This window comes from Nyctereutes procyonoides, unplaced genomic scaffold, assembly GCF_905146905.1.
Source record: "Nyctereutes procyonoides isolate TBG_1078 unplaced genomic scaffold, NYPRO_anot_genome, whole genome shotgun sequence".
In the NCBI taxonomy this organism is placed as follows: Eukaryota; Metazoa; Chordata; class Mammalia; order Carnivora; family Canidae; genus Nyctereutes; species Nyctereutes procyonoides.
This window is the reverse complement of record NW_026575047.1, coordinates 37,445,557-37,473,549: the sequence shown is the minus strand read 5'-3', so window position 1 is coordinate 37,473,549 and position 27,993 is coordinate 37,445,557. Positions and strand designations below refer to the sequence as shown.

General features: G+C 44.1%; 1 protein-coding gene across 3 annotated transcripts in view; it reads right to left on the bottom strand.

The window, feature by feature from the left end:
- FSD2 (fibronectin type III and SPRY domain containing 2) overlaps positions 1-26,759 on the bottom strand; it is a 39,808-nt gene extending 13,049 nt beyond the window's left edge. The window contains exons 1-8 of one of the 3 annotated variants that reach the window (XM_055326243.1): positions 26,261-26,759; positions 25,109-25,287; positions 8,426-9,088; positions 8,204-8,299; positions 6,489-6,719; positions 5,245-5,267; positions 3,917-4,038; positions 747-902 (exon numbers count right to left, since the gene is read on the bottom strand). In XM_055326243.1, the coding sequence (XP_055182218.1) occupies positions 747-902; positions 3,917-4,038; positions 5,245-5,267; positions 6,489-6,719; positions 8,204-8,299; positions 8,426-9,031 (1,234 nt within the window). In that variant the 5' untranslated portion in view covers positions 9,032-9,088; positions 25,109-25,287; positions 26,261-26,759. Of the gene's footprint in view, positions 1-746; positions 903-3,916; positions 4,039-5,244; positions 5,268-6,488; positions 6,720-8,203; positions 8,300-8,425; positions 9,089-25,108 lie in introns of all 3 variants that reach the window. The other 2 variants (XM_055326244.1, XM_055326242.1) reach the window with 2 other exon arrangements.
- Between the last annotated feature and the right edge of the window lie 1,234 nt (positions 26,760-27,993).

Below are 27,993 nucleotides of genomic sequence, written 5' to 3'. Positions count from 1 at the left end.
TCCAGGCTAGCCTGGGTCCTGGAATTCCTTCAGGCACTCAACTAGGGCTCCTCCACTGTCTGGGCCTCTCTTCTCAACAGGCATATGGCTTATCTGTTATGTGGGGTGGGGGGAGGCAACTACCCCGGGCCTAGCCCCACACCAGCCAGTTCCATTTCCTGGGGAGGAGGATGGGCTGCCCACTGGGAGATGAGGGTCCATTCCCAGGAGGTTGCTCAACCTGGGAATGTGAATCTGAGCAGCAGTGGCCCTTCCAGGCTGCAGAGGCCCCCTCACCCTTCATGGGGGTCTCCGTGCTACCCCTCCAGTTTCTACCAGCACAGCGTTGCTGAGAAGAGCCAGCCTACCCTCCCCTCACATGCTAGGCCCACTGGAACTCAGACAGCCCAATTGGGCCTCCTCCAGGACAGGCGTCCCCACCCTTCGTGCACACAGGGCATCCAGGGCACCCAGGGCTTCATCCCAAGGGCAACTCTGACCTGACAGCTCTATCTACACTCCAGACACCTTAGCCTGGCCTTGTAACTCTCCCAGCCAGGCCCCAATTTGCCTTTCTCACCCTTTCTGTCACACTCACCTGCCTGCATCCTGTCCTCTGAGTAGCTCCTGGATCATGATAGCTCCAAGGAGCTGGATGCGCAGATGCATCCCACCTCCGCCCTTCTGAGTGCTAGGAAGGCAGGGCCCTAACCTCTGAGGGCCCTCAGCCATTCCAGAGCATGAGTGTGTTCTTAGCAGACCCTCACCTTCTGGGTCCTTCCCAGGTAAGCTGTCCTGCATTGGCCGGTAGGACAGCTGATAGCTCTCCACGGTGTCATCAGAGTATAAGCTCCAGCACACGCGGACAGAGGATCCCGTGGCTGAGTTAGGGGTCTGTGGGTTTATCACTGGAGCAGAAGGAGCTAGATGAAGACAATAGAGAAAGACAAACACAAATGAGAAGCCTTGTAGAGGTGTGGGATGGGCGTGACCCCTGTCATAGGCCTATTGCACCCCCCCCCCCACACACACACACCTACAGGCTTTGGAAGTAGAAGCAGCAGCCCAGATTGGACAAGGTCAGGAAAGCCAAACCCCTCAACCTTGAGTCTGCAAGCAACAACCAGCATGTCCATTCTTCCTCTGACAAATCCATGCAAGCTTGGGGAGAAGGGGTTGGTGACAAATCCCCTCCAGCTTGGGCTGGATTGTGGTTTGCCGGACCTGCCCTAGGTATGGGTCCTTTGGCCCCTTCTACATCATCCAAAGATGGAAGACAGCCAGGACCACAGCAGTGCTATCTGCAGCCCTGAAGTGAACCAAGGAGTGCGAGAAGCCTTCAACAGGGAAGCTCTGTTTTCCTTTGGGGACCCATCCAACAGCCATGTCTTTGTTATAATGAGAGAAGACTGGGTTGGGTGAAATTGTGCTTTTGGGAACCATTATCTTCAGACTCCAGCAACTGCATTGATTCTTTTGTTCTCTGGAGGTTGATACTTCTGTCTTCCCACTCTCCAGACTGACACATATGTAGGAAGCACTGCTTGTTTCCCTCCATGATTCTTCCTTCCAACCCAGCCTTTGTACAACCACCTTAGCTTCCAATTCTGACATTGCTCAGTCCAGGTAAGAGCATGACCAAACTCAAAAGAGTTTATTTAGCCACTGCTCAGCCTTTCTTCCCTGGTCAGGGCCTGGAAGGTCCTAACGTGACAAAGGAGAGGAGGAGGAGGAAGAACTCGTATCCCCAAATGACAAAGTCCGGGATATACAGCATGTGTCCTTCTATACCCTGCAAGGAATGGCCCCGCAGCAAGAACATCAGGAGCTTCAGTAAGAAGAGGGGTGGCCCTGGGGTAGGTACTCCACACAGGAGGCTCCAAATGCAGGCGGGAGGGTGGTAGTCTGCATGGAACCTGGACTTGGGGGTGAAGAGAAGTGTCAATGTTTTTCAAACTCTGACATGGGTGATACTGCCTTTCCTTCCAAATGTCTGGGCCTGATTATTTAGGCAGCACCATCCCTACGATGGGAAAGCTCATCATAGCTCAGTGAAATCACCCCTTGAAAAACACAAATCAAAACCACAATGAGATACCACTTTACCCTGGTGAGAATGGGTAAAATTAACAAGACAGGAAACAACAAATGTTGGTGAGGATGTGGAGAAAGGGGAACTCTCTTGGATTGTTGGTGGGAATGCCAGCTGGTACAGCCGCTCTGGAAAACAGGATGGAAGTTCCTCAAGAAGTTAAAAATAGAAATATCTTATGACCCAGCAATTGCACTACTGGGTATTTGCCCCAAAGATACAGATGTAGTGAAATAAAGGGGCACCTGCACCCCAATGTTCACAGCAGCAATGTCCACAATAGCCAAACTGTGAGAGGAGCCATGATGTCCTTCGACAGATGAATGGATAAAGATGTGGTATATAGATACAATGGGCTATTACTCAGCCATTAGAAAGGACGAATACCTATCATTTACTTTGACATGGATGGAACTGGAGGGTGTTATGCTGAGTAAAATCAATCAGAGAAAACAATTATAATATGGTTTCACTCATATGTGGAATATAAGAAATAGTGAAAGGGACCATAAGGGAAAGGAGGGAAACTGAGTGGAAAAAAATTAGAGAGGAAGACAAACCATGAGAGATTCCTAACTCTGGGAAACAAAGGGTTGCAGAAGGAAAGGTGGGTGGGGGGATGGGGTAGCTGGGTGATGCATATTAAGGAGGGCACATGATGAGATGAGCACTGATGTTACACTGTATGTTGGCAAATTGAACTTAAATTTTATTTATATGTATAAATTACTTAGAGGAAGAAAAAGAAATCATCCCTTGAACCATGAGTCTAAGAATGATGTCCAGTATCCCATCCAGTTGAGGATTAAGTAAACAAATTAATGTATATATTAAAATGATGTTATAGATCAGTACAAGAAAATATTAATCATAATTGTTTTGATAAAATAAGGTTGCAAAACAGAAGAATTCCCTTTTTATTTTAAAAAACTTGTGCAGGGGATCCCTGGGTGGCTCAATGGTTTAGCACCTGCCTTTGGCCCAGGGCGTGATCCTGGAGACCCGGGATTGAGTCCCACATCAGGCTCCCTGCTTGGAGCCTGCTTTTCCCTCTGCCTGTGTCTCCACCTCTCTCCATGTGTTTCTCATGAATAAATAAATAAATTTTTAAAAAATTTAAAAATAATAATAAAAAATTTAAAAAATAGTGCAAAAGAAAAATCTAAATGATATACACAATATTTTTACGATGTAGTTGGGTGTTGGTGAGAAAGAGGTGTGCAGCCAAGAAAAAAAAAAAGAAAACCAAAACCCTGAATACAGGATTATTCTTAGAAATAAATAATCACAATGATATTTTTAGGAGCTTTCTGGTACCATGTGACATGCCATACATGTATTACCTCATGTAATTCTTACCATATCCCAGGAGGCATTATTATGTTCATTTTGCAGACAAGGAAATCAAGACTCAGAGAAGTTAGGTAAGTTGTCCAGAGTCACGCAGCTATGAAGTGGCAGGCCTGGGATTCTCACCAGCTCCACAGGATCCCAAAGCTCACTTCCTAGCCACTGTGCTATTTAAGTAAATAAACTTCAGGCTGCTCACTTGGAGTGACTCAGGCAGAACAGGTGTTTATGAATCTGGGCAGCCTATAAACAAAAAGTATTTCAAGGCTGCCTGGGGCCAAATGTTGGTTGATTCCCTGGAAGTGAGGTGGGTACTTACCCCAGAGGGAGGTCGGCCTCTATTCTCACTCTTACAAGCCATAAAGACATGAAATTTGAGTGAAAAACAAAACAAAACAAAACAACTTTGCTCTTAAATCTTTATGATGTTTTTAACTATCAAAGCTCAGGGAACTTGAACTTTCTGTGAGGTGCACACACAGGGTAAACATGCACCTGGAATGGTGTTAATGGATCCCATCAGCTGCTCTACGTCAGAGAAGTCCAAGGTCTGATCTTCAAAGTCGGGCTGTGCAGAGATTTCCACATCTGTTTCTGTATTCAAGAATTTTCCAAGTCTGTTGGTATAAAAAGACACACTGATAAGAACAAAGGGGTGTACTCCTGGGGGTATGTCTAAGGAGCTGGATGACTGGTAATAGGTGCAAAGAGCCTCTTTGCTGAATTTTTCTTTCTTTATATGAACATGCCGCTGGCTGCCTTCTGCCATCTGCTTTGGTGACTGACCCAGGGGGTCTCCAGTGGGGTTGGGGTGGATTGGTTTCTGCATTTGATGGGAGGGGAAGAGGTGGGGTCATTTTGGGGGGCACGCACCTATGAGTTCCACATCTGTGCCCTCTGGAAGACCTTTTGGGTGCTGACCTGGAGGCTCCCACCCCCAGGCCACCCTAGGCCCCATGATGTACAGATTCTGGGGTTTCTTCTCCATGGGGCCAAGGGTACTCCACCTGCTGACAGTGGACGGGTTCTTTGAATTTTCTTGCCTCTTGGCAGTCATGGGGTTTCTAAGTCGCAGGGGCAGAATTTGAAACCAGGTGTGTCTTTTCCCAGTTCTCTTAATCCTTATATTATCAAGTTTCAGCATTGCTTTACAGACATTGCCTCCTTTAATTCCCATAAAACTATCCTGTCTGCAGATAAGGAAGGTGGATTTTAGACTGGCTGGACTAGCCCAGGGACATCGGGGTAGCAGGATTTGAACTGTCTGATTCCACAACGTGTGTATTTTCTGTGGTACATAGTCTGGATCTTGGCACAGCTTGGGGGTAGGTGCTGGAGACACTGGATCCTGGCTCCTCCTGGTGAAAGGAGGGGCTCATGGAGGAGACCTGACCTCGAGCTTGCTGGCTGGGCCTCTTGCTTCTATCCCTGGGATCCTGAGATTTGGTACTAGCGGGTCCTTGTGACCCCCATCATCCCTCCAAAGCCAGTGCTATTGGATCTTCTGGGCAGACACAAAAGCTGAAACTGGGATCATATACCCAAGTGGAACAAAATCTATTTGGAAGACTAGAGGAGAACAAACAGTATAAGAAAATATATCTCAAGGGGGATCCCTGGGTGGCTCGGCGGTTTGGTGCCTGCCTTTGGCCCAGGGCACGATCCTGGAGTCCCGGGATCGGGTCTCGGTTCGGGCTCCCGGCATGGAGCCTGCTTCTCCCTCCAGTGTCTCTGCCCCTCTCTCTCTTTCTCTCTGTGTCTATCATGAATAAATAAATCTTAAAAAAAAAAAATATATATATATATATGGACAAAAGTATTACCTGTCAGCCATGGCCACGGCGTCCTAAAAAGGAGGAGGAAAAGGAGAAAATATTAAACCAATTTTGGAAATAAATTTCCTTTTTAAAGTATATAATGATAAAAACACATCTTAAAACTGAGCAGCCATAGCCCCCACTCTAGCAAGATCACTGTGCCAAGCCGAGCACTGGCTCCATACTCCTCTCCCAGCTCCTCCCCATGAGCTGTGTGAGCGCTCCCACTACAGGTGCTGTTTCACACAATCAGTTTGAAAGACTGAGTAACCATCCATTGAAGGGGAACTCCATTGTTTATTAAACCACTCCTCTGTTAATGGACATTTTGGCTGTTTCTAAGGTCTCATCATTTCCAATATCAGTGAGAACGTTTTTGCTCATATCGCTTTCTACACATTCGGGATTATGTCTCTGAGATACAGTGATATTGTGGGGCCAGTGGTTCAAAAGGTCTGCATGTTGGGGGCTCTAATGGTACCTCCCCACTTGCTTTTCAGCTTCTGTTGTGGGTCCCTTGTCCCAGGCATGGCAGGAAGGAAGTGCTGCTGGGTTCTGAGGCACCACTGTGGGCAGGGGCAGAGTGCAGGCCATATTTGGCAACTGGGGGAGCTCTGGTGGCTGAAGGCCCCTCCCTCACATCCCTGACACCACAACTGTCCCATATTCTTGTGGGTCCTTGTGAAGAAAGGGGACCCCACCTCTGACTGAGATTAAAATTCCCACAGCCCAGCAGCATGGGGCCTTGAGGTCAGATCTAACTGGATTTCAAAGAAATTAAGAAATGGACTTTGAGGGTGGCATGTTTGAGTTTATAAAAATTTCAAATTGGTGCCCTTATAACTGGAGAGTCAGAGGTGCCTTTTTAGCCTGGACACACACCCACACCCCCCACACCCCCCACCGCCAGGCTCTGAGAGGCCACCTGAGGTGACAAGAAAATTCTGAGTGCTGATGTTGCTCAACTCCTGGGTGAGGAGACAGATCTCTAGTACAGAGGGGCTGAGCCCCCTGGAGGCTTCAGTAATGGTGCAGGGGAGGGGTCAGTCATGTCCCAGTCGGCTCAGCCTCTCATGGCAAAGCTGCGCAGGGACACGGGAGACCACCTCGCCATCATGAACATCCAGCAATCAGATGGATGCTGCCCACAGCAGTCAACTGCAAGGTCTCCAGGCAGAGACGGGCTGCTCTAACCTGTCCTAGCTATACTGTGACTTGGGTTCCTGACCTCATGTCACCTCATGACTGACCTTGATGAAGTCAACCTTCTCCTCATGGCACATCTCCTCTATGTTTTCCATGAGTTCCTTGCAGGTGTCGAGGTTTTCCCCACAGCTGACCAGCTGTCCATACAAGGTTTCCAACTTTGCTTTCTTTTTCTCCCCTAGAGCTTGTATTTTTTCTTCATATTTTTGAGCGAGTGTTTCTAAGATCTCGTTGTAATGTGACTCAAAGTTTTGTTCCTGTCTTCCGAAGTTCTCCTGCAAGATAGTTGACCTTAGCCATCAGCTTGGTGAAATGTGGTGTATTGGCAACAGAGCCATTTGGGGCATGAAAACATATCCACCCAGAGATATCTTAGTCACCTCCCCTGGTCTTAGCTTCTTTTGCCAGGATGCCTAGGTGTGCACAGCAGGAGCTAGGAAGAGGAGTCTGCAGCTAGAACCCCTGGGATAATCTCAATGAGAAGCACTGCTTTCTCTCCTGGCAGCATTTTGCAACCCTCACCCAGGGGAGGAAGGGTTGTGGCCAGATGGCACTGCCTAATGGATGGGAGTGCAGGATGACAGGGGGAGACTTGTGACAGTACTTAATCCTGGGGCACAGCACATGTGTAATATTAATTAAAGCCCATCTGGGGATCCCTGGGTGGCTCAGTGGTTTAGCGCCTGCCTTTGGCCCAGGGCACGATCCTGGAGTCCCAGGATCGAGTCCCACGTCGGGCTCCCTGTGTGGAGCCTGCTTCTCCCTCTGCCTGTGTCTCTGCCTCTCTCTCTATGTCTATCATGAATAAATAAATAAAATCTTTAAAAAAAAAAAAGCCCATCAACTACTGGTCCTCTTACTTAGGTTGGAAAGTCAAGAGAGCTCTGCAGGTTCTGACCGATGTCACCCTCACCAGATAACAGAGACATTTCCAAAGAAGAAGCCCTTAGGATTCAGGGAGTATTTGCTGAGCCTCTTCTATGTGCACAAGATTTGCTCAGAATGGCACTGGTGTCGGTGTAAACGAGAAGACTCAGAGTCTTCCCTGAGGGTGATTGACTTTGATCTGAGATGCACTGCCAGTGGGAGTATAGGGAGTTCTGTCCAGGTGGTTGCACACTTATTCCTACCACTACCTTCACTTGTTCCTTCCCTGTACCCTGCAGAACAGATTTGTGCCATAGTTCTCCTCCCTCTTAAGACTGGTGGTTAAGAAGGTCCAGCTTCACAGGAAAGGGGCTTGGGGCTCAGCTAATTCATATGAGATGCTCCTGCAGATTAATAGAAGCGGAGCACTTGCACGAAGAGAAGGGAGGTAGAAAGTCTCCCAATCCTCTGTCCTGGGGCACTTTATCTGGATGGTGAGGCTGAGTGCTGGCATCATAGTGGTACTACATGTCTCAGAGGCTGACCCAGGGCTGTGACATGTTTGGTGACAGGCACAAATGTGTATTAATCTGATAAGATACAGAGAACAGCTGGGGAAAGGAACAAGGAAGGATGGCTGCCTTGCAGGGCCCTGTCAAGCCTGGGCCATGCAAGAGCCCCACCTGGCAGTAGGGCTGAGGCTAGAAAGACAGAGAAGCTTCCAGTTCAGGAGAGAATGTGGACAGGTACCTGGTTCCAGAAGATAGATCCTGCTAAGGTCCCCTACTAGGGCAGTAGGGAGGTAGTCTCTAACCCACACCTGACAACAGCTACAGACTCCACCACCTGCAGAAGCCAGCGTGTGACTGATGGGTCCATCACCTGCTCTTACCTCCACCGTGATGAAAACCTCTTCCAAGTGATTTGCAAAATTCTCCATCTCGATGATCTGCTTTTCCAATTTGAACATGTTTTTGTGAATTTCATCCTAGCAAACAGAGGTTAGCAAGGAGACATTAGTGTTCTTATTCTCTCTTCTGTAGAAGGCATTTCCATTCATTCTCTGCTTGCCTACCTGAGATATATATGCACTATAGACAGAACATTATTTTACCTTGGCGCTTTCCAGGGCCTTGCTGAGTGGGGTCACCTCGTGCTCTCTGTGCTCATCAGAAACCTTCAACGCCCTCACCGGAGCTTTGCAAGTGACGCAGAAGACCAAGGCGGCTTCATCCTCGTCCTCCTCCTCGGGGATCACATAGCACTCGTACTCCTCGCTGGCCCGGCCATGCGAGTACCTGTAGGCCTCTCGCAGGTCCCGGCTGGGGGCAGGTGCACCCCAACCCGCGCAGCCCCGGTCCCCGGCCTCGGCCTCGGCGCCCAGTCTCCAGTCCCTGTGGGCCCCGGCCATGCGCGGCCGCTGCTCCCAAACCTCCAGATGGGGCGAGCTTCCGTCCACGAGCTCCGCGTCCCACTCGCTGCCGTCTCCAAGTGCGTATAAATGGACAAGCTCTTCCACGTCCTCCTCCAGGTCTCTCGGGGCCGCCCCCTTGGGCTCGCCAGTCATCTCGGCCTGCACTTCTCTCCCTGTCTGCAAGTGTTCTTCCGGGAAGAGGTGCAGCCGGTCTTCGGGGTCATACAGATCCATGGGGTAGAAGTGGAAGTCCTGGGGTGCCCGGGCTGGGCGCAGTTCGGGTGCCCCCGCAGCCTCCCCTTCCATGGCGCCTCTGCACCTGCAGAGTTCCTGCCCCGCAGCTCCCACTGGGCGTCCTGGGGTCTAGGACACAGAAAGAGTGAGCAACCCCATTCATGAGAAGGCCATCCCAGTACATGGTCATTAGACTGGTCTTGCTCATTCACAATTAAAAAAAAATGTTTTTTAAACTTTTTTAATTTAAAAAGGCAGCTCAGCTGCGGTTTTACTTTGAACCATCTACAAAGAGAGGTTTACTTTCTCCAGGAAGGAGGGACTTTCTAAGCTTAAAGAGGACCAGATATTACCAAAGAAATTTCAATAGTTTCCTCTTCATTAAAGCAAATAAACAGAGGCCAAATAAAGCAAAGTGACTTGGGCAGTTATCATTAAAGCAAATAAACAGAGGCCAAATAAAGCAAAGTGACTTGGGCAGTTATTACTAAACAAATAGTATAAATTGATAGAAAAAAAATTAAGATCTCAATAAGTTAGTGTGCAAGGACAACTCACAAAATAATCACTTGTGCAAAAACATTTGGGAAATGGTCTATCCTTATGAGTAATAGAGAACAAATAAGTAAGATGCCATTTAGCCTTTCCAGTGAGCAAATAATTAAAAATATAAGAATGTTACCCAAGACTGGGTAGGGTACAGCAAAGTGAGTATGCTCACATGCTGCGGGTTGGAATGTCTACTAGCCCCAACTTTCTGAAGAGCAAACGGGACAACACAGATCAGGAGCCTTAAAAATGTTCACCCTCTTTAAGTTAGTAATCCTCATGAGGACCCTGAAGGGAAATATTCAATACAGGAGAAAAAAACGTTTCTATATAAAAATATCTATCACAAATTTTTTAGAGTGGGGAGGGGGAAAGGGAGAGAGATAATCTTAAGTAGGCTCCATGCCCAGTGCAGAGCCCCATGCAGGCCTGGATCTCATGACCCTGAGAGCATGACCTGAGCCAAAATCAAGAGTTGGACATTCAACAAACTGCGCACCCAGGTGCCCACAAAAATTATTATGACAGCAAAAAAATTAAACTGTAAAGCCCCAGTGATTAGGAGAATAGTTAAGTAAACTAGGATATCCATACTCTATAGGATATAATGCAGACTTTAAAATATTAGGGAGAGCAAATGATAACTTGGCAAAGACATACAGTATGATATTAAGTAAAATAAACAATATTCATTATATAGAGACTATGTTTACTACTTAATGGAGGTATACAAATCTAGAAAGAAATAATAAATGGTAGAAGTAGTAAATACAACATTAGTAGCAGCTACTACTCATGGAGCACTTACTGTGTGCTTTCTCTATGGTCGGCAGTTTAGAGGCATACCCTGTGTGGTAGGCACTGCTATCATCTCCATTTTGCAGCTGATAAAACTGTGGCTCACTCAGGGTATCTGGAGCAAGGTCATATGGCCAATAATTTGTTGAGCTGATATTTGAACCTTAGTCTGTGTGGTGGCCACGATACTGTGCCTGACAGATGTCCCAACTACAGGAGCTTCGGTGACCAGGTGTTCAGGTGTGCTCTGAAATCCATCATCACATTGCATGGAGGACACACTTCCCATAGGCATTTCCATCCAATGACAGAGTGTAGCAGGGATTCTAAGGCAGATCCATTTCTGTTTGACCCAAAACTCCTCTGACAGCAGATTTTGACTGGAGGGCTCCTTGACAGCCTTGCCGAATCTTTCTTAGGGTGCAAGGCAGACTGGAGTGGCTCCTCCAAACCATCCTACCCTCCCTCACTTGGGGTCAGACTTGCACCATGGTCTGAGAGCACTCTCAGCCTTTCCTACCTTCCTCTCCATTTTACCTCAGATAAGAGTTTCACCTAATAAAATCCTTGTGTATCTGATCCTGTTTGGTGCTTGGTTCTTGGAGGACCTGGATTATACAGTCTGTTGGATTCCGAAATCCCTGCTTTCTTCTTGGCACATAATTGCTATTATGTTAGATTACCTCTGATAATATTTATTACTGATACTGAATTCACATACCATACAATTCTCCTGTCAGAAGTGTATAATTCAATGATTTTTAGGATATTTACGAAAACAAGCAACAATTGCCACAGAACATTTTAGACCATTTTCATTCCATCACAAAGAAATTCTGCACTCTTTAGCTACCACCACCCACATTCCTCCATTTCCACCAGCCCTAAGCAACTGGTAATCTACTTTCTGTCTCTATTGATTTACAAATGGGATCATACAATATACTGGATTCATATAATGGAATCATATAAATGGGATCATATAATATACTGTCTTTTGTGATTGGCTTCTTTCATAGCATGTTTTCAAGATTCATCCATGTTATAGTGCGGGTCAGTACTTCTTTCCTTTTTTAGAGAGAGATAATATTCCCTTGTATGGGTATATCATATTTTTTTATCCGTTCATCAGCCTATTTACACACTTCCTTTTTCCTTTTTTTAAAGATGTATTTATTTGAGAGAGAGAGAGAGGCAGGAAGAGGCAGAGGGAGATAAAAACTTAAGCAGATTCCCCACTGAGTGTGGAGCACAATGCAGGGCTCTATCTTACGACCCTGAGATCACGACCTGAGCCCAAACTAAGAGTTGGATGCTCAACTGACAGCACCACCCAGGCACCCCTGCATGTTTCCCTTTCCATTTCGATTGTTTTCACTTTTTGACTACTACTATAAGTAATGCTGCTAAAATGTTTATGTACAAGTTTTGTGTGTGTCTATGTTTTCATTTTTTTCATCTCTCTTGGGTATATACCTAGGAGTGGGGTTGCTGGGTCACAGGGTAACTCTACATTTAATTTTCTGAGGAACTACCCAGCTGTTTTCAAAGTGGCTGTGCCATTTTACATTCCTACTAGCAGTGTATGAAGGCTCTGATTTCACCACACTCCTGTCAACACTTATTATTATCTGATTTTTTTTATTATAGCCATCCTGGAGGGTGTGAAATAGTATGTCATTGTGGTTTTGATTTGCATTTCCCTGATGAATACTGATGGCAGGTATTTTTTCACACATTTGTTGGCCATTTGTATATCTTTTTTTTTGAGAAATGTCAATTCAATAGTCTGCCTATTTTTAACGGGGTTATTTGTAAGATTTCTTCACATATTCTAGAGACTAGTCCATTATCAGATACATAATTTGCAAATATTTTCTCCCATCTTATAGACTATTTCATCGCTTTTTATAAATTAAAAAAAATTTTAAAGTAGGCTCTACACTCAACGTGGGACTCAAACTCACAATCCCTAGACCAAGAGTCGCACACTCTACCAACTAAGCCAGCCAGGCACTCTCATCTTTATTGATGGTGTCCTTTGAAGCACAAAAGTTTTTACTTTTGAGGAAGCCTATTTTATTTTTTCTTTTGTTACTTGTGCTTTTGGTGTCATATCTAAGAACTCACTGCCAACTCTGAGGTTAAGCCAACCTTACATTCTTGGGATAAATTGCACTTAGACATAGTGTTTAATTTTATATATATATATTACTGGATTCAGTTTGTTGGCATTTTTTAAGGAGTTCTGCATTCATATTCCTAAGTAATATTAGCCTGTAACTTTCTTTTCTTGTAATGTCTTTGTCTGGTTTTGGTGTCAGGAAGATGTAGCCTCATAGAATAAGTTGGGAAATATTCCTTCTCTTCTATATTTTGGAAGAACTTGATATATATATATATATATATATATATATATATATATATATATATATATATAACTTCTGAAGGACTGGCATTAATTCCTCTTTACAAGTTTGGTAATTCACCAGTGAAGTTATCTGGGCTTTCATTTTGAGTTTTTTTTCCTTATTATTATTTTTTAAAGTATGTATGTATGTATGTATGTATTTATTTATTTATTTGTTTATTTATTTATTTATTCATGAAAGACACACAGAGAGAGGCAGAGACACACACAGAGGGAGAAGCAGGTTCCCTGCAAGGAGCCTGATGCGGGACTCGATCCCAGGATTCCAGGATCATGCCCTGAACCAAAGGCAGATGCTCAACCCCTGAACCACCCAGGCGTCCTTTTTTTCCTTATCATTAATTCAGTCTCTTTATTTATTATAGGCCCATTCACATTGTCAATTTCTTCTTGAATCATTTTGATAGTTTGGATTCTTCCAAGAATTTGTCCATTTCATTTAACTTACCTAATTTTTGGAATACAATTGTTTATAGTATTCTTTTAAATTCTTTTTATTTCTGTAAGGTTGATAATAATGTCCCTTCTTTCATTTCTGATTCTAGTGATGTGAGTCTTCTCTATTTTTCTCTTGGCCAGTAAAAGCTTGTCAGTTTTGCTGATCTCTCTCTCTCTTTTTTTTTTTTTTTTTGGCTGATCTCTTTAGGAAGCAAGCAGTTTTTGGTTTTCTTGGATTTTCTCTATTGTTTTTCTATTCCCTTCTTCATTAATTTCCACTGTAATCTTTAGCATTTCCTTCCTTCTTGCTTTGTTCAGTTTGCTGTTCTTTTTTCAGAGTCTTAAAGTGGCAGGTTAGGTTGCTGATTTAATATCTTTTTAAATACAGGCATTTATAGCTGTAAATTACCCTTTAAGCATGACTTTTGCTACATTCCAATACTGTGGCAAAAAAAAAACTTTTCATATGTTTTATCTTTATTTTTATTCATCTTGAACTATTTTCTAATTTCCCCTTTGCTTTCTTCTTTGAAACACTGGTTATTTAGGAATGTATTTTTAATTTCCACATATTTATGACTTTTCAAATTTCTGTTATTGATTTCTAATAGCATCCCATTATGGTCAGAGAACATATTTTTGTATTATTTCTACCTTGTTAAATTTATGAAGATTTGTTTTAGCATTTGATTTATTCTGGGGAATGCATTCTATATGCTTTGAGAAGTGTGTGTATTCTACTGCTGTTGGGTGGAGCGTTGCTGGTTTACAGTATTATTTGAGTCCTCTATTTCCTTGTTGATCCTCTTTTTAGTTGTTCTGTTATCAAAAGTAGAGTGCTGAGGTCTCCAACTGATTTTGTTGAGTTGTCTCTTTCTCCATTTTTGTCACTTTTTGCTTCATGTATTTTGGTGCCCTGTTATTTAGTGCATATTAATTATGTTTTTAAAAAATTCATTTATTTACTTTAGAGAGAGAGAGGCAGAGGAGGGGGCAGAGGGAGAAGGAGAAGGAGTCTTAAGCAGACTCCAAGCTGAGCATGGGGCCTGACATGGGGCTCAGTCTCATGATCCTGAGATCACTACCTGAGCTTAAACCAAGAGCCAGATGCTCAACCAATTGTGCTCCCTGCAGGGAGCCCGATGTGGGACTTTATCCTGGGACCCCAGAATCATGCCCTGAGCCAAAGGTAGACACTTAACCGCTGAGCCACCAGGCATTTCGAACTTTTTTTTTTTAAAGCCCCATCCAAAAAAAAAAAAAAAAAGCCCCATCCAGCTCAAGAGATGCATTTCCATTTCACTTTTGTTTAATAATTGTCAAAATTAGTAATCCATGTTATTTTGCTCACATGTGAATATAAATTGTATTGATAAATTATCATTTAGAGACTTACAGTTCCAGGAAAGTAAAAAAATTTAAATTGCATGCATATATGTTTTGTTGTTGTTGTTGTTGTTGTTGTTGAGATTTCTCCTAGATGATCAATAAGACTTTATAAGTATAGAAAAAATACATTAGGATAAAACTCTTTGGAGAAGTTATATGTAAACACAAGCTCAAGGAGAAAAAAAGAACAAGGTAAACTTTCTAATGTTATAAAAGAGGTTTTTTTTGAAGCTTTATATATTTATTTGTGAAAGAGAGAGAGAGAGAGAGAGAGAGAATAAGCAAAAGGGGCAGAGGGAGAGGGACATTCTAGAGAATCCTAAACAGACTCCATGCTAAACGTGGAGCCTAATGTGGGGCTCGATCTCACGACCCTGAGATCATGACCTGAGCCAAAACCCAGAGTCAGATGCTTAGCCAACTGAGCCACAGGCTCACATAAGAGTTATGCTCACATCACAGGCATTCCATAAGAGTTTCTGCTGCATTTTTTTAAAGCATACCTGATGAAGGGTATCAAACTACAATAGTATTTAAGAGTCCATTAAGTAAATTCAAGAGTTATAAAAACAGTTTTATTTGGAAATGTAAACATTTATAGCATGCCAGAAAGTGTATCTTTTGAAACTATTTGTACTTTTTATTTTTTAAAGGTTTTATTTATTTATTCACGAGAGACACAGAGAGAGGCAGAGACATAGGCAGAGGGAGAAGCAGGCTCCCTGCAGGACCCCAATGCAGGACTCCATCACAGGACCCCAGGATCATAACCTGAGCCAAAGGCAGGCTCTCAACCACTGAGTCACCCAGATGCCCCCCTATTTGTACTTTTAAAAATAATGGTTTCATTAAGATATAATTTACAAATCATAAGGCTCAGCTTTTAAAGTGTAAAATTTAGGGGTGCCCAGCTCAGTTGGTTAAGTGTCAGACTCTAGGTTTTGGTTCAGGTCACAATCTTTGGGTTGGGAGACTGAGCCCCGCATTGGGCTCCACGTACAGCAGGGGGTCTGCTTGAAGATATTCTCCCTTTGTCCCTCCTTCCACTTGTGTGCTCCTTCTCTTCTATCTCTCAAATAAATCTTTTTTAAAAAGTGTACAATCTAGTATTTTAATAAACTTAGAGTTATGTGCTCATCACTGCTATCCAATTCCAGAACATTTTCATTACCCCCACCAAAAAATCACTTACTCATTGGCAGTCACTTCCCCACTACCTGCTCCCCCAGCCTCTGATACCTGCCATTTACTTTTTGTCTCTATTTGCCTATTCTGGACATTTCATATAAATGGAATAATACAACATATGGTCTTCAGTGTTTAGCTTTTTGTCATTGAACATAATATTTTCTTTTTTTTTTCTTTTATTTATTTATTTATTTATGATAGGCACACAGTGAGAGAGAGAGAGGCAGAGACACAGGCAGAGGGAGAAGCAGGCTCCATGCACCGGGAGCCCGACGTGGGACTCGATCCCGGGTCTCCAGGATCGCGCCCTGGGCCAAAGGCAGGCGCCAAACCGCTGCGCCACCCAGGGATCCCGAACATAATATTTTCAAGGTTCATCCATGTCATACAATGTATCCTTTTTACAGCTGAATAATATTCCAGTTTAGGAATATAACCTATTTTGTTTATGTCATGGATAACATATCCAGGTGATGGATACCTGGGTTGTTTCCACTTTTTGACTCTTTCTCTTGGGTACATTCTGATGAGTGGAATTGCTGGATCATGTGATAACCATGTTTATGTTTAACCTTTTGAGGAACTGCCAAACTCTTTCCCAAAGTGGCTTAACCATTTTGCATTCCCACCAGTTGTGTAGGACCGTTCCAATTTCTCCATGTTCTAGTCAACACTTGATATTGTCCATCTTTTTTTTTATGGTGAAAAAATTTATATTTAGATTTATAGCCGGCTGGACTCAGTTTAGATGATCCCAATTTTGTTGGCAACATAAAGCATCATAGTCATGAGCCAGTCAAACATATGCTTTCTTCTCTCCATCAGGCCTGATCAAGGTGTTGACCTTGGCCACATCAATGTCATAGAGCTTCCTCACAGCCTGTTTGATCTGGTGCTTATTGGTCTTGACATCCACAATGAACACAAGTGTGTTGTTGTCTTCTATTTTCTTCATGGCTGACTCAGTAGTTAAGGGGGACTTGATGATGGCATAGTGATCAAGCTTGTTTCTTCTGGGGGCACTCTTTCGAGGATATTTGGGCTGCCTTCGGAGATGCAGGGTCTTGGGTCATCGGAATGTAGGTGACATGCGGATCTTCTTTTTTTTTGTGACTGTGCATGCCTTTCAGCACCGCTTTCTTAGCTTTCAAAGACTTTGCTTTGGCTTCGGCTTTGGGAAGGGCAGGGGCTTCCTTCTTCGCCTTTGGCGCCATCTTTGTGAAAGGGTTGTCCATCTTTTTGATTGGAGCCATCCTAGCAGATGTGAAGTGCTAGCTCGTTTTGATTTGCATTTTCCATATGGATGATGTAAAGCATCTTTTCATGCACTTAGTGGCACTTGTATATTATCTTTGAAGAAAAGGTTATTCAAATCCTTTGCCCACTGTGATGGTTTCTTTTATGTGTCAACTTGGCTGTGCCATGGTGTTTAAGTATTTAGTCAAATATTTTTTTTAATATTTTATTTATTTATTCATGAGAGAGACACACACACACAAAGAGAGAGAGAGAGACACAGAGACAGAGAGACAGAGAGGCAGAGACACAGGCAGAGGGAGAAGCAGGCTCCATGCAGGAAGCCCGACGTGGGACCCGATCCCAGGACTACAGGATCATGCCCTGGGCCGAAGGCAGGCACTAAACCACTGAGCCACCCAGGGATCCCCCAAATATTATTTTGAATATTTCTGTGAAGGTGTTTTTTGGATGAGGTTGACTTTTAAGTTGGTGAGTTTTCAGTAAATCAGATTGCCCTCCGTAATGTGAGTGGGCGCCATCCAATCAGTTGTAGAGCTTAACAGAGTAAAGCTGGCTCTTCCTCAAGCAAGAAGGAATTCTGGGAGCAGATGGCCTTCAGACTTGAACTGCAACACTGGCTCTTCCCTGGGTCTCCAGACTGCCAACCAACCCTGCAGATTTTGCACTTCCAGCCTCCATAACTGCATGAGCCAATTCCTTAAAATAAATGTCTCTCTCACATTCTTTTTTTTTTTAAGATTTTATTTATTTATTTATGAGAGACACAGAGAGAGGGACAGAGACACAGGCAGAGGGAGAAGCAGGCTCCATGCAGGGAGCCCGACTCGATCCCAGGATCTGGGATTACGCCCTGAGCCAAAGGCAGACGCCCAACCACTGAGCCACCCAGGCGTCCCTCTTTCACATTCTTTACGCACATACACATACCCCCTCATTGGATTCAGTTTCTCTGGAGAACCCCAATACACTCATTTTCAAGTTGGGTTATCTGTCTACTTATTGTTGAATTTTTTATTTACTTGAGAGAGAGAGAGAGAGAGAGAGAGAGAGAGAGCATGAGCGGGGGAAGAGGCAGATGGAGAGGGAGAAGCAGGCTCCCCATTGATGGGGAAGCCCGACTTGGGGCTCTATCCCAGGACTCTGGGATCATGATCTCAGTAGAAGGCAGGTGCTTAACCAACTGAGCCACCCAGGTGTCCCTAAAAGAATGATTTTTGCTTGCTTGTTTTATAGATCTATTTATTGGGACACCTGGGTGGTTCAGCAGTTGAACATCTGCCTTTGGGTCTGGGCATGATCCTGGAGACCTGGGATCGAGACCCACATCGGGCTCCCTGCATGGAGCCTGCTTCTCCCTCTGCCTGTGTCCCTGCCTCTCTCATGAATAAATAAAATAAAATCTTTTTTTAAAAAAGGATTTATTTATTTATTTATTTATTTATTTATTTATTTATTTATTTATTAGAGAGAGTGTGTGCTCTAGCAGGGGGAGGGGCAGAGGGAGAAGGAGAGAGAATCTCAAGTAGACTCCCCACTGAGTGCAGAGCCCGACACAGAGTTTGATTCCAGAACCCTGAGATCATGACCTGAGCCAAAATTAAAAGTCAGATGTTCAACTGACTGAGCCACCTGGGTGCCCCTTAGAATGACCTTTTTGGTATAGAGGAGCAGTTATGTTTTTTTTTCCATTTAACTGTACAAGTCACAAACAGGGGCACTTGATGTCCAAATATTGACCAAAATTTCTATCTATTGAACTGTTCTACCATTCCAATTTACCTGCACAAGCACTTTATCAACAACTTATTCCTACATAAAACCAGGAGTTCTGTGAGCTGCTTAGCCTACTCATTAATCTATTTTGAAAATAACTATTGAAATACAATTTACAAATCATAAAATTCACCTGTTTTAAGTGCACGATGCAATAGTTTTTAGTGAATTTCTCAAGTCATGTAACCATCCCCATAGTCCAGTTCCTGATGCCCCCTTTAAAAATAAACTGTGGTAAACTTAATGCCTTTAAAAAAAAACAAACTACTATTACTGGGGTGCCTGGGTGGCTCAGTCAGTTAAAGAGTCTGCCTTCAGCTCAGGTCAGGATCCCAGGGGTCCTGGGATCGAACCCCAAGTCATTGGGTTCCCTGCTCAGCGGGGGGGTCTGTTTCTCCCTCTCCTCTGCGCCTCTGTTCTGCTCTCCCTCTCTCAAATAAATAAATAAAATCTTTAATAAAATTTAAAAATAATAAAATAGGAAAACTGCCATTCCTAACTATTCCAAATGGTACATATACAATAAATTTGGGGGGTAAATAACAAAATCAAAAAAATTTAAAGATACAGCTTAGTACTCCCTCCCCACCCCAGTCATAATGTTTATTATGATCCAAAGAGCCCCCCTTAATTTCCACTGTGGGATCAGGGCCAGCAGCCAGCTGTTTGCTGCACCCAGGACTCAGGTTCAGTGGCTCCCCTGACCAGCAGTGCCTGTTTTTCTGCAGGGAGGGACTTTGTGACCTCTGCTGACAGACTGTCCTTTTAATAACCATCCCAAAGCTATATTTAAAAAATGCCATTCAAAAAAATAAATAAAAATAAAAAAATTAAAAATGCCATTCATTTTTCTTTCCATGTTCTGTTTTTGATTGCCTTTTAAAACAATATAGCATTTTCTGATGGCCTAATTGCGAAATCCATGGACACTGGCCCATGCTCTCTTGGCTGTTCTGTGACATTCGATCCTGGTGACCCAGCTCAGCCTACCATCTTCTTTTGGGACAGCTGAACTCTTTCTGAGTCCTGCACTGAGCAACTCCCCGGGCTTCCATCCCTGCTCGTCTTCTCTCTCTACCTCCTGCAAGTGATTTGTCTACTCTCGTGGCTCCATATCCTTGCCTCTGGCCCTAATCTCTGTTCCACGCAGAGGCAGAAGTTTAGAGAAGCCTTGGCTTCCTGAACATTCCCATTCTCCCCAGATCTGACACCGCCAGATGGAGCTCACTGCCTCTCGCTTTCTCCACTTTGATGTGTGGTGTGACATGCATCCTGTCTCCCGAGCCACAAGCCTGCAATCACCCCCATAGGCCACACTAGCAAATGCCTGAGGTCCCAGTGACGGGGCACACTTCTGGAAAACCCACTCTTCAGCCTCCCTAACCCACTCTTCAGCCTCCCTATGCTCTGACCTTGAGTGCCTGTGATGTCCTGCACTGTCTGGGTCCTGATCCTCATCCTGCATATTCCTGCTCTAGGTCTTCTGTTTCATCTCTCTGTTCCTCTACTCTGAGGAGACCAAGGATCACTCAGTTTTTCTACCCATTCTCCCACGGAAAAGAACTTGGCCCATGTTCCAGGCTGGTCAGAGAGGACACTTTTGCTCTTGTGTCCCACACTTCCCTCTACACTCTTGGAAACAGCCACCAGGCTCCTCTGGCTGCCTGCCATACACCCTCCCAGCTCTGTCCTGTGAGCACAGGGAAAGGCTCAGGGCAGTCATGAGGAGCGCAGAGGACTGACCCAGCCCCCCATCTGGCCTTACTTCTGGAAGACTCAGAGATTCTGGATCCCAGTGATGGAGACCTGCTCTGCCCTTACCCTGGGGAAACCCTCGGCCACCTCTCTTCATCTAGGCTCTGTACCAATTGTCACTCTTCCAACTTATTCAGGGCAATAACCCTCCTTGGAAGTCCCTCATACATGCCCCAAAGGCTCATGTCAGCTCTTGCTGATGACAAGACATAACACCCGCAGGCCTTCTCTGAGTGTGGTGGGGATAGTGGGAATGGACTGCACAGTTTTGGCCCCAGTGAGCCCCTGGGAATCTTGCCTCTTACCCCCCTCTCTGAAGTTCACATAGGATGCTGCAGTTCCACTTCCTCTCTTAGCACCACACAGAGAGGCCTACTTGCAGCTGCTATTATGGACAAAGACACTGCTACCCTCACCACATACCATCCATGCAACTGGTCTCTGGGGGCTGGATCCACATTAGGAAACTTGACTCTAAGACCAGGCATGTCACATAAGGTTTAGAAAAGCTTCAAGTCCTGTTCTCTAATGCTCCAAAACTCTTATATGGAAGACAGTGGTCAGCATCCCTTCAGTAATGTGTGCTGGGGTTGAGCACCATGACCACACAGGACTGATGCACAAGGTTCTAGTTCCACTGTGCCTTGGACCACCAACAGATCCATGGGGACTCAGTCTGCCCCCTGGGTGGGTGTGTGTGGAGGGAGGGGGGATGAATGAAGAAGGTTGTTCCTAGACGCAGCATCACAAAGCAACAGGTTTAAGGGCCAGTGCTTTGCCTTCCTAAAATGTGTGATTTATGAAGATCCCAGAGCCTGGATGTTCTTTTGGGTTAATTCCTAAAGCTTGCCCACCATTAGACTCTGGCTGGGGCAGTCCTGGCATCTCCTCACAACATAGGTTGCTTTAGGGACGGGGAAGTATGGCTTCAAGTGAAGTAGGACACATTTCCCTATGATGGATCAGCATCCCAATAAAACAAGCATTGAGATGGACCAAGAGGCCTTCCCTACATACCCCTAAACACGTGTGCCAGACCCAAAGGACTGCAAGATACTCCTGAGTAGCACATGCATCACCCCTACTTTAGCCCACATCTCTCTTCAGAGGTTCCCAAGACCTAAGGGGCCATCCAGCTGTGGAAACACTGCTTTGTTTTCTCCCCATTCTGATCCATCCTATGACCCCACATCCTTTACTGGTCAACAAACAATCAGAGTCTTTCAACCTAAGGGGCTCTAAACACTGCCTTCGCTCTAGCTAATCAGAATTACCCTGTTGTGGGGAAAGACAATTTCTTCAATAAATAGTGCTGGGAAAACTGGATAATCCTAATCCTAAAAAATAAATAAAACTGGACTCCTATTTTATACCACTTACTAAAATTAACTCAAAAATTAAGGGCTTAAATGTAAGATGTGAAACCATAAAACTCCTAGAAGAAAACAAGGGGAAAATGTCCTTGACATCAGTCTTGGCAACAATTTTTGGATGCGACACCAAAAGCATAAGCAACAAGAGGGGAAAAAACCAAGCGATACTAGATTAAACTAAAAATAACTTCCATAGCAAAAGAAACAATAAAATGAAAAGGCAATCTATGGAATAGGAGAAAATATCTGTAAACTATTTACATGATAGTTAATATCCAAAATATACAAGGAATTCATACAACTCAATGGCAAAACCCCCCCAATAATCTGATTACAAATGGACAGAGGGCATGACAAAACATTTTTCAGAAGAAGATATACAGGTGGCCAACGGACATATGAAAAGATGCACAATATCACTCATCATTAGGGAAGTGCAAGTCAAAACCCCAGTGAGGGAGAGCCTGGGTCACTCAGTGGGTTAAGTGGCCAATTCTTGATCTCAGCTCAGGTTTTGATCTCAGGGTCATGAGTTCAAGTTCTGAGTTGTACTCCACGCCAGTTGTGGAACCTACCTAAAAACAAACAAAAAACAACCTCCCCCAAACCCAGAATGAAACAAAAAACCACAATGAGATAGCACCTCGTGCCTGTTAGAATGGCAGTCCCAGAAAGACAAGAGATAACAAGTGATGGAGAGGGTGTGGGAAAAGAGAACTCCTGTTCACTGTTGGTGGGAATATAAAATGGTACAGCCATTATGGAAAATAGTATGGAAGTTCTTAAAAAAAAAAAACTAAAAACAGAATTACCATGAGCTCTAGCAATCCCACTTCTGGGTATACATCCAAAGGAAATAGGACCAGGATCTCAAACCAGAGACCAGGAGCTCATCCTTGACATCACCCAGGTAACCAATACCCAATTAATGCTGATTCTGGTTCTATCAATTCAGTCTCCAGGGAACACCCTCACCCCACCCTTAACCCCTCTCTAAGGCCACTGCCCTCTGGATTCAGAAAGCTCTGTGCTTGTTTTCTGTCTCTGCTACTTCTTTTCTTGGTAGCCTTGGGAAAGTCACCTCTCAGGGTCTTACTGTCAGGAGCCCATGAGATGGGCCTATTGTGCTTCCTGCCTCCTAAAGATAGCATTTAAAAAAATATTTTATTTATTTATCCATGAGAACACAGATAAAGAGGCAGAGACATAGGCAGAGAGAGAAGCAGGCTCCTTGCAGGGAGCCTGATGCAGGACTCGATCACAGGACCCCGGGATCATGACCTGAGCTGAAGGCAGGTGCTCAACCGCTGAGCCACCCAGGTGCACCCTAAAGATAGCATTTAGATGAAATAACATGATGTGTGTAAAATGCTTCGCCTAGCGTAGGGCTCAAAGTCAGTGCTCGGTACGTGTCAGTTGCTGTTATTAATGTGGGGGTGGCTGTTAGTATCATTATGTGGACCCTGGCCTCTCCCACCAGGGCATCCAAGAAAGGAGAGGACGGGGGTCAGAAAGTGAAGACTCACAGTAGCCATGGCAGAGTGGAGGCCCTGCAGCCGCTGTGGGATCATTCCATCCCCTGAAAACAACCAAAGATGGGAGAAGGCACCAGAGTAGAAGAGCCTCATCTCCAGGCACAAACATCCACTGTGAGGTCTCGTCCTCACAACATGAGCTTCCAAGGGGCTTATGCTGAGGTATAGACCTTCTAGGGACAGAAGTTCCCTTGGAGAGCATCTAATTCAACTTTCTGATTTTAGGATGGCAAAACTGAGTTTCTGTGAGGAGAAAGGACTTGCCAGGCCCAATTTCATTTAACAAGGGGTGACCCAGGGCTACTCTGTGTCCAGCCCTGTGCTGTATGCTGGACACATAATCCAGCGGGTAAAGAGATGGATCCAGAATCAGTTTTCCACTACACCGTATTGCCTACAGACCCTGGAGCAGCCTGCTAAAACTAACACATTTCTGTGTGCCACCAAAAGGGAGAAAACCAGAATTCTGTATTACCAATAAATCATGCTGACAAATTCTTTCAACTGGAAACTGAAGGGTGAAATAACAAATTGAACTGTCATACAAGCAAGAAGACTGGAAAACATTGAGAACAAATCTAATGGGAACAAACTCTTTTGTGCCAGCCTTTCCCCTTTGGACAGACAAACAAACTGGTCTGGGCACCCGGCACCCAAGCAGGAGGTTTGCAACAAACCTCCACAGCTGCCATGCACTTTCCTCCTCAACGCCCAGACTCTTTTAGTGTCTTACCAAAATATTCAGAATCTGGGGAGAAGGAACATTAACAATAAATTGTCATTTCATAAGTGATGAAACTGAACCTCAGAGAAATAAATAGGTCACAGCCTATAAAGAATAGAGTAGCTAGACAGCTTCTACTCTAGGCCATGGGGCTGCAGTTACAAAGAAAACAGACTTTTGCTGTCTATGTGGGAGAAAAAAAGAAAAGTCCCTCACAAAAATGATTTTTAACCTTCTATAGGGCACGAGAGCTTCTGGGAATCTACTGAAAGGTGTTAATTCTCTCCCCAAAAGTGAGCCCATGAGGGCACAAATGTAATTTTCCCTATAGTTTCAGAAGCTCACCTGTGTAGCTCTTAGAAATTCCCAAGCTGCAGCTGAAGAAACTTTGCTTTAAAGTGTTGGCTGTACAGTTACGCAAAATAGCTCAAATCAACTTTTACAGACACGGTCCAAACCTGGAAACTTTCCATGGGAGGAGGGGTATGTATAACAGGTGAAAAATGATCATAGTCCTGTCTTCCCGTATGTCAATCAAAACATGAAATTCTGATTTCTTGGGATGCCCACACAGATTAAAACAAGATGTATTTATCAATCGGTCACTGGAGCCAGAGGGTAACACTATTTAGGGTTCCAAACTGTTCTAGCAAATGGGCCCCCGCACTAAAAATACTCTAAGGGTACATTTTAAGAACGGCCAGTCTCTATCTGTTTAGGGGCTTCCACACCCTGTACCAACACTACATTGGATTAGCAAGGCAAATCCATGCTACTGGAAGGCACAGAAGACATTCACAGTTTAAGATTCTGCAGTTTAAGATGATACCTCTCTCCCTAAAGGAACGATTTTGCATTAACATTGTGGCATCAAGTTACGGGGTTTCTAATAAAATACCCTTTGCATTAGAAGACTATGATTATCCAAAAACTTGCCTGCTGATTTAAGGGTCCACAGGGTCTCCTTTTACCTCCAAGGTTTCTGGATGATGGCTGGAAAACTGAGGATCTCCCTCTGGGTTACCTGTGTGCCCCAGAGGGCTGCCCCCGACTGTCTCACAGCAGGACTCTGCAGCTGGGGTGCAGAGGTGATGGTAACATGAGCTGGCTTCCCGCTGCAAATAGCAACAGGCCTGCCATGAGTGAAAGCCCAAATATAGACCTGCCTAGGCTCTCTTGCCACTTCTTGCTGCTCAAGTGTCACCGGGAGAGGTCACATGCTGTCCTCTGAGTTTCTTCACATACTGGGAGGATTTGAGGGCTGGAGACCCACTGAGCTACTCCAATGGCTGGTCATGTTTAGAGGGCTGGAGGCTGCCACAGCAGGGGCAGGAGGGTAGCTGCAGGGCATGTGGAGAGGGAGGGCATCTGAGGGCCCTTGTGTGGTGCATCTTCCACCTGATGCTCTATTCCAAGAGCGTTTTGAACAAGCACAACTCTGAAGGCAATCAGATGCAACTTAATATTTTTTTCTTCCACCATTCCTTTAACATTTACTCACAGTGGGAATTATTTCCCTCAGTGGATAAAAAAGTCCAGCAGATCCATGACTTTCTGATCCCTCTTAGGTGACATTCAGTCCAAGGGTGAAGGCATAGTCTGCATTCAGCAACTGAATGGATAGTGCAGAATATTAATGTAAAAGACTTCGCTTAGCCAGTATCAAAATCTTCTCCCCTACCCAGTCTGGGCCTCTTTAGCTGGAAGTCTGCCCTCAGAAAGGAGGAAAGAGGTCGGCCTCTTCTCCCCACACCTCCTTATTGAGCTGCTGGTGGAACGCCAGGGCAGGAGGCACCAAGGTGATAAGACGGCTCCTATTGGAGTTAATGCCACAATGGGTGCTATCTTCCGGCTCTCTGGGCTGGCAGGTGCTTAGAGCTCTCTATTGTGCGCTTGTGTGTGTGTCTACACTCTCCCTCCCTCTCTCATGGAGAGTTTTTTACATCTCTGGAGTTTTCCATTATGGAGACCTTTCCCCCGGGTTTCCATAACCAGGCTGAGAACCCTTCTCTTCCAGGGGGCCCCTTGCATTCTCCTTATAGGCTCTGGTGGGCCACCTCCAGGATCTCTCAAATGAGGTCTTCTTACCCATGCAGTTGGCTCTCTTGGGCAGGATCTGATGATTCCTTGCTGACTCTGTCTCCCTCCTGGCTTACAACTGGATTATAGGAGGCAGGCCCATCCTTGGTGCCTGCAAACTCTGGAATGCTGTCAGAACCAATGCAGCCACCTCCCCTGGGTCTGCCATCAAAGCAGCCAATCCGCTCACCTCAGGCCACCATTGGTCCACCTGCAGGAGATACAGAAAAATCTCTGAAGGGTCCCTTTGAAGATCTTTCATTGGGCTAGAGGACAGGACTTCCAACCTTCCCTCCATCCCACTAACAGCATTCTCTGGAGAAATGGCTCCACCAATTTTCCCCCTGAAAGCATGAATTGGGTTCTGGACCATTTCCTTGAAAAGTCTCCTTATGGTGATTTGATCTCAGAATTTTACATCTGCTGCTTTTTAAATCTCAAAGTATAATTTGAAAAATATCATTACTGCCAGGTATCTAGAATATTAGAAGCAAAATAAAATATCAGAACAAAAAAATTGAAAGAAAAAATTTACGCAAAGATATATGTACAAGGATGTTCACCACAGCATTATGCATATTGGCAGAAAGCTGAAATTAATCTATAACTATCAATATAGAATTTGTAAACCACAATATAGTCACTCAATATTGGCAAGTATTAAAAACAATCATGTAAATACCTATTTTTTACGTGGAAAATACCCACAATATATCTGTAAGTAGAAAGAGAGTATAAAATACAATTAGAACATAATCATATATATATTATATAGGTGATATATAGTATATAGCAGAATATATAAATATATAATAATATATGATATTACATATAATAATAAACACATAAAATGAGAGCAGAGTTTAACTTTTGAGTTATTTTGTTTTCTTTATATTTTTTATTGTACCTATTTTGATAACAATTATTTATACACCTTTTATTAATTCTTAAAAACTATTTAATAATGAGAAATAATATATGATATTTGGCTTAGAAAAAGGCAAATATTACAAAGGAACCATAAAGTGAATATAAAGTAGGTATGTATCCTGGTAACAACAATGATTAGGTTTAGTGTATACTCACCCTTATTTTTTTCTAAGAATATACAAACATCTTTCCCTCACACAAAAATGAAATTACTTTTATAATTAGAAAGCCTGCTAGTGTCATTTTGATAAAGCAAGTAAATTAGAAATACTAAAAAAGATAAAATATAAAACAAATACAGTAAAAAGACATACTGTAAAGAATATACAAAAAAGATATTAAAACAGACTATTATTGAATTACAAGTAAATCATGTTAGCTAAGATAATATATTTAAAAATGACTTGAGGAAAAATAAATCCCTTCAACTAACAAATTCTTGTTCCAAGAAGACTACCAAGTGCAGCAGTTCTGAGTCCAAGGCCCCACAGCACTACACAAGCACTAAAGGGTTGGTGGGGGAGACTCAGATAAGCAACTTTGGACCTTAAGCTCATTCCACAGAAGTTTCTAGATACCCTGGGATCAACTTCAGGGGGAGAGATGCCCTAACCACTGCTCCAGGCTGGCCCTGGTTTGTTATTGTTTTCCTTTGGGCATAACAGCAACTGTAAATCTGATCTCTTGCTTTCCCAAATCCACAAGTTTTCTCACCGGTTCCCGAGTCTAGCCTTCAGGAGCCTAGTCTTGGAGAAAGGCTTCTCCTCGCGGCTCCCTGGGTTGTCTCCCCCCACCACCCATCCCATGAACTC